At 44.4% G+C, this 16,518-nt stretch overlaps 1 protein-coding gene across 1 annotated transcript in view; it reads left to right on the forward strand.

Annotated features, from left to right (window-relative positions):
• Positions 1-2,091: 2,091 nt before the first annotated feature.
• The window catches only part of T265_03324 (hypothetical protein), a gene marked incomplete at both ends in the record, with an annotated part of 31,625 nt that continues 17,198 nt past the window's right edge, over positions 2,092-16,518 (forward strand). The window contains one exon of the mRNA XM_009167785.1: positions 2,092-2,122. Coding sequence (XP_009166049.1) covers positions 2,120-2,122 — 3 coding nt within the window. The remainder of the gene's footprint in view (positions 2,123-16,518) is intronic.

Below are 16,518 nucleotides of genomic sequence, written 5' to 3' on the forward strand. Positions count from 1 at the left end.
CCTGTGTTCCAACCGTTGCTAGTGATAGCCTTGTGGATCTGGTGTACTCAGACGACGTCTAATCACAACCACTGTTGAATAAAGTGATAACCATCATACCGTTTTTCGGCATACCGTTTGTACCTTCAAGGCACACAGTCATGCTTTAAAATGTGCAGTCTATGTACATTAGTCGTCGTTCAGCGGTAACCTAGACAGAGGAAGTCGAGACACAGAAGTTGGGTTCGAACCATGAGCCTTCCGGTCAGTAAATTTGCGCTCTAACCACAGCTATCCCGTCAGTGAAGCATCAATGTTGAACACGGGTGTCATACTGTCGATGATGAGTCCAGATACACGCTGCTTGCAATTCAGAGAGAATCATGAGGTTGTTGAGAATTTCACACACCTCGATAGCTGTATTAGTTCTAACGGAAAAGAGTCTGATGATGTCAGTACACAAGTCACAAAGAACCGAATCACGTCTGCTGATTTGTATCGCTTGCACCGTCAAAAAGGCATATTACTTATTCTCGAGAGTCGAGTGGAGCGGCATACGGAAAGGGTCGTATTCCTATATGTATACGAGACATGACCTCTACGGACAGATGAGATCGCCAGGTTTTTAACCACTGATGTCTCTGAGGTGTTCGGGTTTCAGATAGCGACAACAAATTCGTAACAAGGTAACTGGAAACGGATATTTGGTTGTGCAGCAGGTACTTCAGTCACGGAAAACATCTAGCAGCTCATTCATGTACCACGTATGCGGAAACATCGTCTACGGAGACGAATGTTCTTCGTGCATCCTTCAGAATGGCGCGCGTGGGGGTTGGGTGTGAAAGAAACTACGAAGAGTTTAAGTGTAGTCGGTGCGGTCCGCCTTCCTGGATGAGGTTGCCCTGACTCCGCTAATTTGTGTGGAGTTATTGCAATGAATGGTGGGCAATGGATTTCAGCGACGTTCTTGCTATTGGTTTCTTCCTATGTTGTGTTGGTGGGCGCTTGGAGGCTTAGGCACATCAGGATGCTTGCCATACGCCAGCACTGGTTCCCTCACAAACTGCTCCCTTCTATTCACTTTAGGGTTTTAAGCATAAGTAAATAAACTTTGTGGTTGTACGCCAGCAAAATATTGGTGTCAAGATTCATATTACTGCCTCTGATGATTATGGCAATGTAGCTGCCAGCATCAAGGTGGAGGTTTACGTGGATTTCAACAAGGCATTCAATTCTGTACTTCACAGACTTCATAATACATCGTTCAGCTGTAACACCCTTTCGGTTTCCAGCTACCACACCACCCAACAGAAGCACGAGAGCTGAAATTTTGCCAGGTTGCCCAAACCTAGGCGGGAGCAATCGATTGGCCGCGGTCGGATTCGAACCACGGACCTTTTGGTCAGTAAGCTTGCCTCTTAACCACTGAGCTTTCTCTAACTCGGCCAACAGCACGTAAACTCCTCGAAATCTTTCACACTCTTCTGCCAAGGCACCACCTCACTGTTTGGGACACGGAAGTGGGCACGAAAAACAGTAGTTGTATCGGTAGACTATACTTCAAAATTCACAACACATGGATGAGCTACAGTATTTGATGGCACTGGATGCTTCGGTGACTGATGTACTTGCTGTACAACCAGATATAGGTTTTCTTGTTAGCTCCTTACAAATCTGCCGATACTCTCCGGTACGTCACTCAAAGCCCTGGTGGATCATAAACTGGAGGAAATACGAGTCATTTCCGAAACACCCTCGCTGCTTTACAAAACTGGTTCAATAGCTGGCTTCTACGGATCCACTTTGACGAGTACTGTGTCGTGCGAATATGGGTTAATGGAGTACGAGGTGTGCATTGTTTCGGTAGTTTTCTGCTTCGATAGTCTGCTGTGAAATATGACTGGGGTGCTAGTAACACCGGATCTCAATTTCTCTGAAGATCCCACAAGTAAAATCGGTGTCGCATGTAGACTTTTGTGAGCTTTTCTGAACGCTCTCCCCTGCATATCCAACCTATCGTGGAATACTTACAGCCTGGTTTCCTTCTGATCAATAAACAGGACGACACATTCTTCGAAGAACATCCAAAACAGCTAAAGGAATGATCCACAGGAATTCAGGATATCCTGACAAATTGAGAATGGTGAGTCTCTTTCCGTTGAGGTTTAGGAAGTTGAGGGAAGGCGTAACGTGTACCTAGATAATATTCTGAGGTATTAGAGCGAACCTCAGTATCCATTTCACCGTGACTTTAGAAACAGTAACAAGGGAACAGGTTAAAACTCCAAGTACAGGAAGCATGCTTCGGTTACCTTTCGATTACCATTTCAAAGCGAGTAGTCAGTGTGTGGAACAGCCTACCAGAGAAACAGTGGCCTGTAGCTTCGGTGCACTAGTTAAGAAAGCCTGATTAGACAGAAATCTTTAATCGGCAACCGGCTGGAACTGTCTTTGTATATTTTGTTGGAACTTTATGAAGCAACGATTTACTGTGTGAAATGGCCCTTTGTTGCCAGACTGAAAGTTATGANGAGGACAATATGAGACGACGCTCTGCACTTAGCTACCTGCTGACCGACTAAATTTCTCGGGTATCAGCAGCGCGATAAGACCAAGTAGTGCCGACCGATCCTCGATGTCGGGAGTGTTTCCACCAGAGCATGCATCATTTTCCTTATTTCTACCAGGTTATGCCCTTGAAGTTCGTGAATATCATGCGCCATTTTTATTCACATACTTCTGAACGAGTGAGAATGTATAAAGTGCTCTCCAAAAGCCTTCCTACAAGCAGTGGTATCCGACAAGAATGTTCACTATCTCCGTTTTTGTTTAATTTTGCTGTTGATTAGATAATGTGGCGAACACTGGAAGGTCTCCGAAATCCCGGTATTCAGATCACTCCGAGTGAGAAGCTTGCCGACCTGGAATATGCAGACGACACTTTTCTCACTTTCGGAAAACAATGTAGGGAGCGCCATTATTGCTAGAAAAGTCGTCCAAGTTCATCCAGTAATTCAGCGTATGCTTCGGTCCATTAATTGCAAAGTTGTCCTCGAGTAAAAGACCTGAAACCACCGATGTGGTTGAAACCGAGAGATTCGCGATGAGTGGTCAGGAGACGGGTTTTCGGTGAAGCAGAGGGTACTTCACTTTAAAAATGTGGGTGGATGGATGGTATTTTAAGCATACCAAGTTGCTGCCTGCTGAGACGGGCGCTGTTTTTCCTGCCTAATTCAGAGTGGAAAGAGTTTGACATAGCGCGAAGGAATGAAAGATTCTACGAGAAGTTTTGGTGGCGTTGGTGCTGTTCACCTTCTAGGATGAGATCCACATGACTTTCCATATGCATGTCTGCAGATCGAACGACATGGCGGCCAACCGATATCGGTGGTGTTCATGTTGTCAGTTTATCCAGTTTGTCTGACTGAGTGTTGGTGATGTGAGCACCTCGGATGTTTGTTGTAGGCTAGCCTTGGATCCTCCTTGTGCTGTCAACGATGACGATGGGGATGCTTCTGACACCACGGGGATGTTGGGTCACAGACATTTGGTCCAAGGACGAGCTAGATTACTTCCTTTGAGTAGGTTGTCACGTTTTGTTTCGTGTCAGAGAAAACTCCGCGGAGGAATTGAGCTCTCGTGGTACTTGATGGTAGCGCGAAGGGATGTTGAAGCAAACTTTTTCCTTCCAATGCTATGCATTGGTTTTATCAGCCTAAACGAACCCATCTTCCATACCCACAACGTCCCTTCTCATTAGAAAAATCGGAGATCCAATTCTCCTTTAGATCTTTAGCAATGCACCCAGCCTGTGACTCACCGTTGCCTATTATTACTACGAAGAGTGTTCTCTGTCTCTTATCAGTACTGAACACCGGCAAGCATACTTATGAATGATGCTTCCAATTTATTCCATGAAAATGGTCTTCAACTTGCCATATTCATTCCAGAGCTCTTTCGCTTATCATTATTTTTCCATAGGACGGAAACATTCACTTATCTTTTCCATTCTTAAGTGTGGTATTCGCTTTGACTCCAATAAATACCAGGCCGTCTCCATCACTCATTTAGTCCAAAGTTCTTGGAGCAAGTTTAATCAAACGACTTTACGATCCTGAAGACAATACTCTTTCGAAAGGCCACCATTGTGGATCTAGGTGCCACCGCGCCAGGAGTGATATGTTGGTTTACTTTTCAGACGGGGAAAACAGCAGTAAAGTGAGGTGAGCAGATGGTCAGTTCAAAGCAGTCTGACGATCCACTTTCGAATCTAAGAATAGCTGAGAGTTGCTGATGACCCTGAATTACGATCAGCAGTACGGCTGGTACCTAATCATGGAGTAACGTGGTAGTTTCTGCGCGAGCGACCTACAAACAGTACGTGGGTTTTGTCCTGGGGCATACTTATATCATTTTCACCAATAAGTTAGTACTGCAAGGCGGCGTGGAAGTAACTGGAGATCAGTATTGTCAGAAGGATTATGGGATCTTCGGTCACGTGCCTGTAGTGCCAACAGACGGACTTGCTCGAAGAGGTCTTACCACTTAACTGTGTGCATTAGAGGCTCAGGTAATCAGTTGGCACTGAAACGTGAAAGCCACACTCTATGTTAACAACTTTCACCTGTTCGGATCAGAACCCTTAATTGCGATAAATAAGCGGTTATCGGCACTCGTGTACCCGATTCTGTCAACACATCCAATGTAGAATTTTTTGTGCTCTGTTTTTATGGGTGATACTTTTCGGTTTCACCTTACATTTTCAGTTTTCAACCTTGAATTGGTGCGTAAGCTTTCAATAGCTGGCTCACATCCAATGATACAATGACTAATTTCGCATCGCGCGACACTTCGAATTTATGCATCAGTGGAGATCTTGGGCTGGTTGAAACCGAGGGTCATTCGTCCCGATTCATCCAAGTAAGTTTTTTCTGTGTGGTTGTCCGTGGCATGGGGTTTACCCCTACTCTTTTTCATTGTGTAGTTATCTATTCGTGTAATCTCCCACCCTTTCTTCATAAAATCTAGGGACGTTGTGTTGGTAAAACAGAATGAAATTGCCAAATTAGAAAGACTGTCCTACTTGTTATTTCCAACATCATAGTAGAATTAGGCTGTACCTGAGTGCTATTTTTCAATCCACATTATTAGTGCTAGGTGACTAACCGTATCATCTGTGGGTTTACCACGACCCAGCCTAAGTAATCCTGCACGGTTCAACAGCTTTCGAGCCTCTGGTTTGGGTTGTTGATGAGTGAAACGAACAATCATGACAAGACAAAGTACAACAAGCACTAAATGCTCGAATGACGATGAAACGTTTGCAATGCAACTACGCAGCTCAGGAAATAATACTCGCTCTGGCGATTTTCAGTTGTCACTCCATTTTGCAAAAAAAACGCAGCGTAAACAATAATGCTATGTCAGTGTCTTCTCCTGTCTCCTTCGGTCTCTCTTATGACCGAGACGTGATTCCTCGGGACAGGCGACATGACCCAACTCGAACTGTACCCTATTTCATCGTTTTCGTCTTACGGGTAGTGTTTACCCTTGCTGTTTGTCATTTGTTAGCCATTTGTCCTCGCCCAGCTTTTTCACCTCTTGTTTGCAGGTTTTTTAATGCAGTTTTTCCTAGCTAACTGAGCGATGAATATCTCTGTTGTCTTCATCGCTATTCTGATGGCAGTGATATGTAGGGGTGTCAGTTTTGTAGGCGTCCTCCATTTCCTATTCGCGTCGCATACGTAAAGCCGACACCTCGCAAACCCTGGACCCCTTACTCATCACTGACCTCACTCAACCCACTGTTTTTTCGCCTCCACGTGATCATCAGACAAAAACCTTGACACCGTTCATCCTTCACTCGGCCTGCACCTAGTGTTTTTTGGCATTAATTTTCTGCCGACTTGGGAGTTATGCATACCTTTTTTCTGGTATTTCTGCGTATATTGACTCTCGAATGTCTAAAGATTCATGAACGTCCCCAGTGACAACATGCACCTTCCCTTATTCCTATGAGCCCTGTAATCGTTCTCCGTACCGTTACTAAATAGAATCTCGTTTATGAACATTCACTGATTAATTCCTCTTCAAGAAAACTGATTCCATGTCTTTCCACAACCTGTCTAGAGCTGCCATCAGTAGAGCGGAAGGTAAATCATCATCATCATCGACAGCATGACATCAGTGTTCAACACCGATGCTTCACTGCCGTAGAAGATAAATCCATCGTGTGAATGGTGCCTACGGATGGCCCAAGTGGTTAGAGCGCGAATTTCCTGACCGGAAGCTCCGTGGTTCCAACCCGACCTCTGCCTCTCAATTTCTCTTGTCTAGGCTTGGGCAACCTGGAAGTATCCCTGCATTAGTGCTTCCTTCGGGTGGAATGGCAGCTAGGCACTGAAAGGGCGCTACAGCTGAACTTTTTTTCTACAGAAGGACGTTCCTCCTGGAACCTAGCCAGGACGGTTGGCCGTAATTTCCACACTCATTCGTTGTCTTCCATTTCTGATGCACATAGCATTCGTAAATTCACTCCCCAAGGGAGCTCATCTCTTCGTTCATTACTTCTTTTTCTCTCCTTCCGGATATCCTGGCCCCGATGACACCCTCTTGTTCTATTTCGGAATGGTACATTTAAATTTACCCCAGCCATACGTGTATTCTCCAATTTTTTGGAATCTAGCCCATATTCTCCCTAGGCCCTGCTTTGTCAACTGCTCCCAAGCCTATCACCTCGATTTCGTCCAGAGTTATGGAGAACGCTATGTCACGCTAGTTCAGACATACTTGCCCCACATGGTATCGCTTGGCAGATGTCTAACACCCCTGGGTTTGGTTGGATTTAATGAAAAGGGTAACACTCAGTTCTTGAGAGACTAATCGATTTGTCTATGCAGTTGTGGGGTTGTTTCCATATACAACTCCATCAACACGGAGCTTTTTGAAGATTATCCCTTTTCTAACCCAAATGCTGCTATACGTAAACGACCTTTATTTCAATAGTTTCCTGCGGTATTCACACTTTCGTCCACCACTCTCTCGTATCGCTCTTATGCCTGTGGTTGTGTTGGGTTTTTTAGCGGTCGCGTACAGATACGGTTAGAACGACAAACGGTGCTGCCTCAAATTTATAATTGAAGTTTTGCCAATAGAGCAACAGTTGACCGCTCCAAACCTCATCGTCCCCCCTCAAACTCCTCCAGCTCTCCTAAGATCTCCCAGTTTTACCGGCTCTATTATTCTAGCTTTTATCTTCGCCGACAATCTTTTACTACACTCACGTTAAACTGGTCGATACATATGGTAGATTACCTCTGCACCCACATATATTTTAGTGGTACACACCTCCTTGTTCTTTATCAGTCTCAGGGTTGTCCTGGCCTAGCTTACTAGTGTCATTTTTGGTGCATGGCCGTCTTCACTCACCTTTCAATATTGAACAGTATCCAAAGGCCGACCATTCACCTCAGTGCCATCCTATCTCATATCGTAGGGATGTAGCACACTTCTATTTACCCTGTCTTGACTACATTGGGAAATGTACGTCAGCTGGAGTGTTTGACAAAATTCTCACCCCTTACAAGGGCTTTCTCGTGGACACGTATATTTCTACACCAAATTCTCCTACGTCCACCGCATGCTGTGGCGTCGGACAAAGGCGCTCTCTGTTGCCTTTTTGCTTTCACTTCGGTTTGTTGCTTGAGTCACCTTTACTTGCCCTTAACACTTCGAGGATCGAAATTATGTAATGGCGTTCGTTCACAAACACTGAGCACGCCGACGGTATTTCTCTTCTTGAACCAGACCACTTAAAAATACAAACTGTTTCAGCTAACCTAAATAATTCTACTGTACACCTGTAAAGTGTAGAGTGTTACTGCAGGATCCGGTGGGATCAAACCCAAATTCATGCTTACAAGTGAATTGATCGATGTGGTAATAATTCAGCTGTAGCACCCTTTCGGTGCCTAACTGCCATGCCACCAGAAGGAAGCACGAGGGCTGGAATACTGCCAGGTTGCCCAAGCCTAGACGGGAAGTTGAGGGGCAGAGATCGGGTTCGAACCACAGATCTTTCGGTCAGTAAATTCACGCTCTAACCACTGAACATCGATCGATGTGGTATATAGATTTATTCACCTGGACAGTTGTATGAGTTCCGGTGACCTTGATGGAAACGAAAATGCTTCTCAAACTGGGAAGCCCAGGGCAGCTTTTGCCAACCTTTGGCACAGGCGTGACGTCAGTTTGTCTGTTAAGGGCAAAATATAGGCTGCACCGTTGCGATTCATACTGCTTTAGGGGTCAAAAACTTAACTTCTACTCTCAGAAAACGTAAGAAAGCTGTCACTGTTTGACCATCGGGGTCTCTGAAACATTGGGGGGCTCTGATGGGAACACTGGTTTAACAGTATTGAGGTAGGGTAGATGGGTTTCGGGAAATTTTATTTTCCCTAACTGGATCACCTGGTCGCATTCTACAGGTTACACCGGTTGGGCCGTGTGCTTCGTACGCCAGAGAAGCGTTTGTCGTGTAGAGCCATGTTCGCCCAGCATTGTGTTGGATGGAGGCGAGCCAGGGGTGATTAAACCATAACTTGGTAACGGGGCATGAAAGCTATTACTATTCCAACCAATCGAGTTGGTAACTGCCATCTCTCTGAATGGGGATCCCGGAACGATGCAAACCAATGGTTAGTGACCCTGACAGATATGGTTGTGTCATGTGTTCATTATTGGTCTTGCGTCGATCTATCGCCTTCCTGTGTAGCTCTCATTCCCTGAAATAAGATACATGCTGGTTTGTGAGCTGGAAACTGAACGAAATATCAACACTGGAGCGACCACAGTGGCCGATAAAATGTGACCAGGTACCGTCCATGTCTTCGAAGTGAGTGTGTCAATTAGAGCGCATCAAGTTCTATCCTCAGAAACTGACTTCATTCAATCACTAGTTTTGTCTTTTTTTTGGACGGTTGTATGGATTGCTGAGATCTATTAGTATAAAGTATCTGATATGATAGTCCAGAGTTATACTAATCATCTAATTGGCACTACCTTTGCACTCTGTCTCCATCTGTTAACACCCGAGGCACTTCTATCACACATGACCCCAAATTCTTTCACGCAAGGTCCACTTCATAATGAGTGCTAGTATGGACAGAAAGCTTATCTACCGTTCATTCGAATGACGAATGAGCCATTCGAGTCCTTCTTTCGATTCGATTCAACTCACTGTCACTACTTCGGATAACAGTCAGAAACGGTCCAGCTGTAGCACCGTTTCGATGTTTAGCTGCCTTGCTTCCCCTCCTCGAAGGAAGCACGAGGGCTGATATACTATCAGGTTGCCTAATTCTAGACAGGAGCCATCTCTAACTCCACAACCGTCAAAGACATTCCGAATGAACCGCTGGAGCATAAAGTCGTTCACATTAATCCTTATTGATAAGTTTACTTTATATATANTACTTTTTTAATTTCACCCAACTTCCTCGTGTCCACAGAAAGGCAAATTATTTCTTTCAGTTTCACTTGCTTCTTTTGGTAGCTGCATTGTTTCACTGGTGACCTGACTTAGGCGTTCCACTTGGTGAACTTTATCTGCTGTAGCCACTAGTTCTTCTGCTCATGTCTCGGCTAATTTTAAAACGTTAATGCCCGTTATCTTTCTGTGTGTGCGTAGACTGCTGACTTTATTTTTAACATATGCTTTGCGATCGATTATCGGTAACTATTAATGCTAATGTTCTCCGGTTCATTCCCGCCTCGTATCAGCATCTGAAACTCACCAATCATTCGCCAACCTCTACTAAGCTTATAGATGGTTTCCCCTTTGATAGTAGTGGATATTCCTCCGGACCTGAACACACATCTTGTCATGTAGATATGCCCCAAATGGAATCTAATGCTGATATAGACTTGGACGACCACGGAGTTGCATAACCCATTTTGTACGCAACTGCATGAATCACCTAGCCATCGGGGCATTCCAGCCTAACTTTGGGATATCTTCGATATGAATATTTTCAGGTTTGTACCGGTACATTCCAATACTGGGAACATGTGTTTTGGCCAGTTTTACGGATACCCATCTTTCCATTTGTCTAGGCACCAATTAAGGATAAAACCTCTCCAACACACACAGTGTTACCTGGTCATACACCCATGATTCCAGCTGGGTCCTGGTCGGAACATGGTTTATTTCACCGAATAATTTCACCATAGGATGATATCTCAACTCATTCAAGACCTTACTCTTACTTTGGACACTCTACCTATGTCTCCAGCCAATTTACCCTACTTCCCAAAGCAAAAGTACAACCTCTCGACGAGTCGACCGTATTCTGACTTCGAAGTTCTGTGATAAATAAATGGCACCGCACGTCACAGTTGTTCCGACTGACTTTACAGCTTGATTTGTTTATCTGGTTATGTACCCATTCAAATGTTTAGGAATCTTCATTCATCTGTTTTATTCCGCGTACGTGTCCGTTCACACGAAAATCTCAGTAAATTTGAAAAGCACAGGCTAATTGATGCGCGGGAGGCTATCACCCTGGTTACGTTCGTATAAACACGCTTCGTGCGCCCGCACATGCCCTACATATCACACCCATTGTCTATTTGTCCCATAATCGCCCTCACGTTTCTATCCCCTCAATCAATTTAGTTTATTCGGCAATCGATTGCTTTGAACAAGCGCGATCACTTGTCCGTCAGCGTTTGTGGATTGCTCATTCCTTCAGCTTATTAGGGGAGGGAGGAATCATTGACTGACTCACCGAGATTATGCTCCAATGCCAGTCGTCTTGGCCACACCCTGTATCCCACACTGAATCTCCACGTCTGTAAGCAGCCCTGGAATAGAGATCGTCTATAAGGCAGGAATTAACGAGTATATCGTTCCTGGTTAGTCGTCTAAGGCGAACCAGCTGACAACATGACCTGATTGAGTGACACACAGGTGCGGTGTTGTGGGCGCGTGTTTCGAACGAACTAGTCTCAAACCACCTGCTGGCCTATGCATCGACTTCCTGTGGCGCGTCCCAGTTCAAAGTTGTTTCCACATGTGGAATAATCAAATACTGGAAAACAGCTCACTAGTGGCAATCGGCCGATATTGATGATTCGTCGGTATCGATCAACCCTTTTCATTCTCCATCTAACTTTCAGTACACGATATTCCCACACAATAGCTGGGACACTTCTGCATGTGCACAGAGTTTAGAACAGATTGAAAGGTTATGCAGTGTGGGTTTTACCACCGAATTAGTATCCAACTTGGGAGCGGTCAGTTGGCTGAGTTAGAATCTTGAGTTTTTGAGGATCATCCTTTATGTCGATTTACCGACTACCAGCCCTCACTGATACTCTAGCTAACACGTATTTTGTCTGGGTGTTTAACAAAGCATGAAGTAAGCTGAAAGACGAACGCCGAGGATGTAACATTAACCCGTGACCTTTTTTATCCGTTTTCCGTTCTGTTACCCTACGTATTTGTGCTTTCTATTCAATATTTAACAAAGCCTCTTCTTCGTATCGTCTTACCTCAGTATGCTTTGAGCATCCATACTAGATCATCTATCCGGTTGTGAAGTTCGGTTGTGCTGACTATGGTTTCCGGCTGTTGATCAATTGTGTGGTGAACATAATGCGTTCCATAGTTTACAGGTGTGACATCATCCATCCAAATTAGCTTAGCTGGTAGAGCGCCTGTTCGACGAGGCACATAGACGCGATTTTCCTGTCCTTCTCTTATGTAACCGTAGACTTCTGATTTAACATTTAATTTCTGCTGTGTGTGTCGGCATATTTTTGATGACCGGTTCGCTGGAACTCAACTCAACACAATGGCCTGCTTGAATTGGTATGCTATCCAGCTGCTGACGACAGGACGTAGATTTTACTCTCCAATTGGGTGGATGGTATTCGTGGAAAGATTATCGTGCAACTTTTTGTGGTTGTTAATTTGACGGATTCGTGTCTTTCTTGTAGAGTAGGTTAAGATTTTTGGGAGGAGAGCAGGAAGCTCATGGATTGGATTGTTCGGAGATTCGGGAGATGCGCACTACTCCTAATTCCTAATGAGGATGCCTGTACGATGCTTGTTGGTTTTTTCGACGTAGATTGAATACGTTTACAAAACGAAATCTCGATCTCAGGTTGCGTAAGCAGCGGTATGGGAAATGTTATTTTGTATGAAACACTACTCTTAGGACAATGAAAACTATCAATTTCGACCTTAGGACTCATCAGAAAGGTGTACTCCCCACGTCTCCGTCAATCTTATGTTGTTGCAGCTAGGAACCCTCTTCATAACTGCCATGAAAGCAGAAGAAAGTGCGAGGGTTGTTACACTGTGTGACACTGGCTAGAAGGGAGCAATCAAAAAACCAGATTCAAATGCTCACCTTTCAGTCAGCGCAACTTTCGAGGTATCTTGGGTCTCAACAGAGGGCTGTCATTCGAACATACGGTTACCAGCTGATTATCAGTGTACCAGGGTTTCTTGAACTTGGTGGAAACCGTCTCGGTTTTTTTTCAGCATGGTTGGCGATATTTCCTCGGCGTTTTTCAGATTATTTGGAATATCTACCATGTGTTCTTTTGTGTTTACACTTTTTGATATAGGGTTTTTACAGTACAACCATCGTTCATACCGACTTCAAGGGTTAAAAAATGGTTGCACTTCATCAGTTTACTGGGACAGTTGTCTTTTTCTACTGGATCACCTAGGAAGCCTGAAAGTATTTGGCAGCCTGTTTCATAGCAAGTGTGGCTATTTAGGCTGATGGCTGGTGGAAAGATCCCGCAGAGACCATGGTGTTCCACTGTAGTTATGCACATCATCTCTGTTTAAGCCGTTTGGCGCTTCATGAAACCCTCAGAGATCATGATTTATGCTGCTGTTGCTTTTTGTTGACTGAACGTTGTTGTTGATAGGGATCGCAATCTTCCACTCCTTGTGAGTCGAATTGTATGGCTCGCGATCTGCACATTTCCGTTGTCAGTTAGCCCATCTATTTACTTGCAGTTACGTAGATCGGGCTGCCTAATAATCCCGATGCAAGTTGGGAGCATTAACTTCTCAGTGAACAATGTCATATTTCCTGGGATCTGAAGGCCACTAGCTAAGGAATCTAGTTAAAAAAAAAACGTTTTAGATGTCATCCTTGGTTTAGCCAGCTGTTAACTTATTGGGACAATCAACTGACTACTAGTTGGTATTCAAAAGGCCCCGATAGACGCAAACCACGGGTTTGGAGTTTTACAGCGACCTTTAAAAGGTGATCAGGTCCCGTATAGCTCATTTATGCAGGTGCTTTGGTTTGTATTAGGAATCTTTGAGTGAACCAAAGGGAACCGGACATGTGACCTGTAGGTTAACAATTTCGTGCTGTTATCTTCGTGTCCGCCGAACTGCCTATACAGCCGGTATATTTGATTTCAGGTGCGATTCAGGTCCTGCGCATGAACGAAGAGCTACCGTCAAACATGTTAGAACTAGTTTGCCCTGTGCAACAAACCAAGTATTTGTTGAGTGTGTTTTCGAAGTCCCATGTAACGGAGAGTTTTCAGTGCAGTCAGTATGACTGACCTCAGAGTTCTCGTATGAGGGTCTAAAACATTGGCTGAGTGTCCGTCCGCCCGACATCCAGATTTTTGTATTCACGCATCGAACTTATCCGCCACAGCCTTAGTTTGCTGTTCAACATTCGTCGGAGACAAGCCACTATGAAAAATCGTTATTATCCTTACCCTGAAGCTGCTTATTTTTTTGAGATCCAAAACTAACTCATGCTGTTTTGTAATCCCCAGCACCACGTTGGGATCTCTTTTAAGGGTACGATTTCTACTTTACACGTAACGCACATGAAAGGACAAACTAGCTCAAGCTGTTCACACGGGCAACCGACCGAGAAGCTTCCGCACCACTGCTTTAGAGGTGAAACTTCAGCATTTAAAAACCCCGCTCACTTGTTGCCCAACGCATAATCTCTCATGCATTTTGGAAATGGGCCATAGTTTTAGGGATCGGTGCTAGTTCCTCACAAGTACTTTTATGCTCCACTCGCCCTTGGTGACCTGTTTGTTGTCCAACGCTTGGGTGATTTGATACATGGGTTGTTGCTGATACGAAAATTTCGGCGCTCGATATTTCCTCATCAGTTGGTTGTCAAGTTGGGGCGGTGTTCAGTGGCAGCAAAACAGCGGCTTTGCTTTCGCTGACAGAAAAACGCAGTGTTCTGCCACAAGTTTTTTTTTGATCAGGCTGATTACTTGTCAGTCCTGCTTCAATAATACCATGGCTTTCAACGCTTGGCCAAATCTCTCACGCTCTCATTTTCCGATGACCTGAACTGTAACGACTGAACTCTTCCGGACCTCAACATGGGGACAGCTTACGATCCGACAAATCTCAAGTGCTGCGGAATAACCCTTATGGGAGTGGAATTAGAATGCCTTCAGCAACTGGCGCCTGAGCTTGCCGTTATTCTCCATGTCACATATGTGATTGCGAATGTGATAGGTTAACTCAAGAATGCACAAAACTCTTCACGATCCCTGAACCTCCTTTTGAACTAGCGATGAGCAACTCTGGGAGACACATCATCGTCGTCAGTTGTGAAAACCGTGTACTTACTGTACAGTGGTGTCGTTCGCCGATGGTTTGGAGAAGTGGTTTAGAGGGATACACAAACACCTTATCCCACGTCAGATAACAAAAGCAGATTCAGTGAATATACACCCATTTGCAAAGTAATTTGTTTTTTCAGCAACCTTATGAGTAGTACATTAAAAGGCAGATTCATTTCTGGCCTCCCTTCTGAGGGTTTTAGAAAAAATATTTTGAGGTCCACTGAGCTCGAAACTCAAGTCCAGTCGCTTGCCTCTTTTTGATGGATTAACCAACAAACGCCAGGAATGAATTGAAGCTGCGGACGAGAATGGCGTTAGTGTGGGTTTTTCGAATCCCGCAACCTCGGTCAAAAATTGCCTGGAAGATTTCGAATGGTCATGACGCCACTTGACTGGGAACTTTTGATGGATACCTCAGTCGTCCGACAAAACCAGGACAGTTACTTGGTCGTCGTTCGGGTCGTCTGCAAACTAACCACATCATCCAGGCATGAGCACGTCCACATGTGATAGTTTCTATTTTTCAGGCGTGCGGTGGTAGATTAGGGGTAACATGGTATCGTCCTTCTTTTCAATCGGGCTTACCACGCTCAGTCAGTTCACTTTTTCGGCTATAGACTGTTAACCGAAGCACTGTGGTTCCCTCTGTTATAGCTGTTCACCGATAATAAGAAAAATAACCACGTGTATAGCTCAAGCACGAAATGTTCTATAGCTGATAACAGCGAAGCTCCGACCTGTTCGAACGATTATGATGCAGATACGAATCTGAAATCCTAAAATTTCATCGAAAGAGTTGCTGACGTTGGTTATTTAGTCTGGTCTAGTTCATGAGTTCATGGTACACTAAAGCGTCTGTTTGGTTCTCTGCGTTGTCGGTTGATCTTGGAGGGCAAATGTGCTGGCGTCCTTAGGATAAACGAGATTTAGAGTCCTTTAACAATATAGCCTCATTTTTTTTCTACTGAGGCCCTATTTGAAGGAGTACCCACAGGCTTTTCGTTGTGACCATTCTCAAGGTGATTTTTCTAATATTCGTTTCCTTATGTAATACTATTCTTCGTGGGTGAGTTAGGGCGAGGAGATAGTGTTTGGGAAATCCAGAACAAAGTGGGTTAGCTGTTGTAAGTTCGGACTCAACTAGATATAACGATCCAACTGAGTATTTTTGCTTGGTTTTTGGCTGCAATCACCGGGGAGATATATGTATAGGTTTTTGGCCCGGTAGCATGGCTGATTGTTTGGGGTCTGTGATTTTAGAGTTTACAGTCATTCCCTGAATATGCAAAGATCAAAGCTCCTTTGAAATGAACTGTGCGTGTACCTCGCGCTATTGCATTTCGCTACTTTACCGGGCCTCACATGACTTCTCAATAGTATTAATGGTATCGTTTAGGCTACCTCTGCCGCTGCTAATGAGCATTGATTTTGCGTCGATCCACTAGCCATCAATAAGCTGGATGATCGCTTTTTATTGGTTCCTCGTAGTTCACACTGCGTCATGTGTAAGAGTTCATGTTTAGCAACGGTTGACCTTGTGTTATTCCTCCTACATTGCCTACAAATATGTCTTGGAATCCGAGGTTGTATTCAGCACAAAGGTGCGGATTGTAAGATGTACTGTGTGCTTAAAATTTCGTCATCAGTGATGAACAGAGAATCTCTGTTGTTGTTCTATCTCTCAAATCCAAATTTGTTGTGTTTACTGCCAACTTGCCTTCTCAGCTGATCATACTATTTGTAACGGGTCCGCTAATCCCCTCACATTGTTTTGTGGGACGTTTATCCCCTGGATTATATTCACCTGTATCCAGGCTTTTGGAGCGTTTGCAGTCAGCTCCTCGTCATCCCTTGATTCTTCTGTTGCTCAGCTCTGTATGATAACTTGTTTTG

The sequence above is a fragment of the Opisthorchis viverrini genome (genome assembly GCF_000715545.1).
Source record: "Opisthorchis viverrini unplaced genomic scaffold opera_v5_46, whole genome shotgun sequence".
Taxonomy (NCBI): domain Eukaryota; kingdom Metazoa; phylum Platyhelminthes; class Trematoda; order Opisthorchiida; family Opisthorchiidae; genus Opisthorchis; species Opisthorchis viverrini.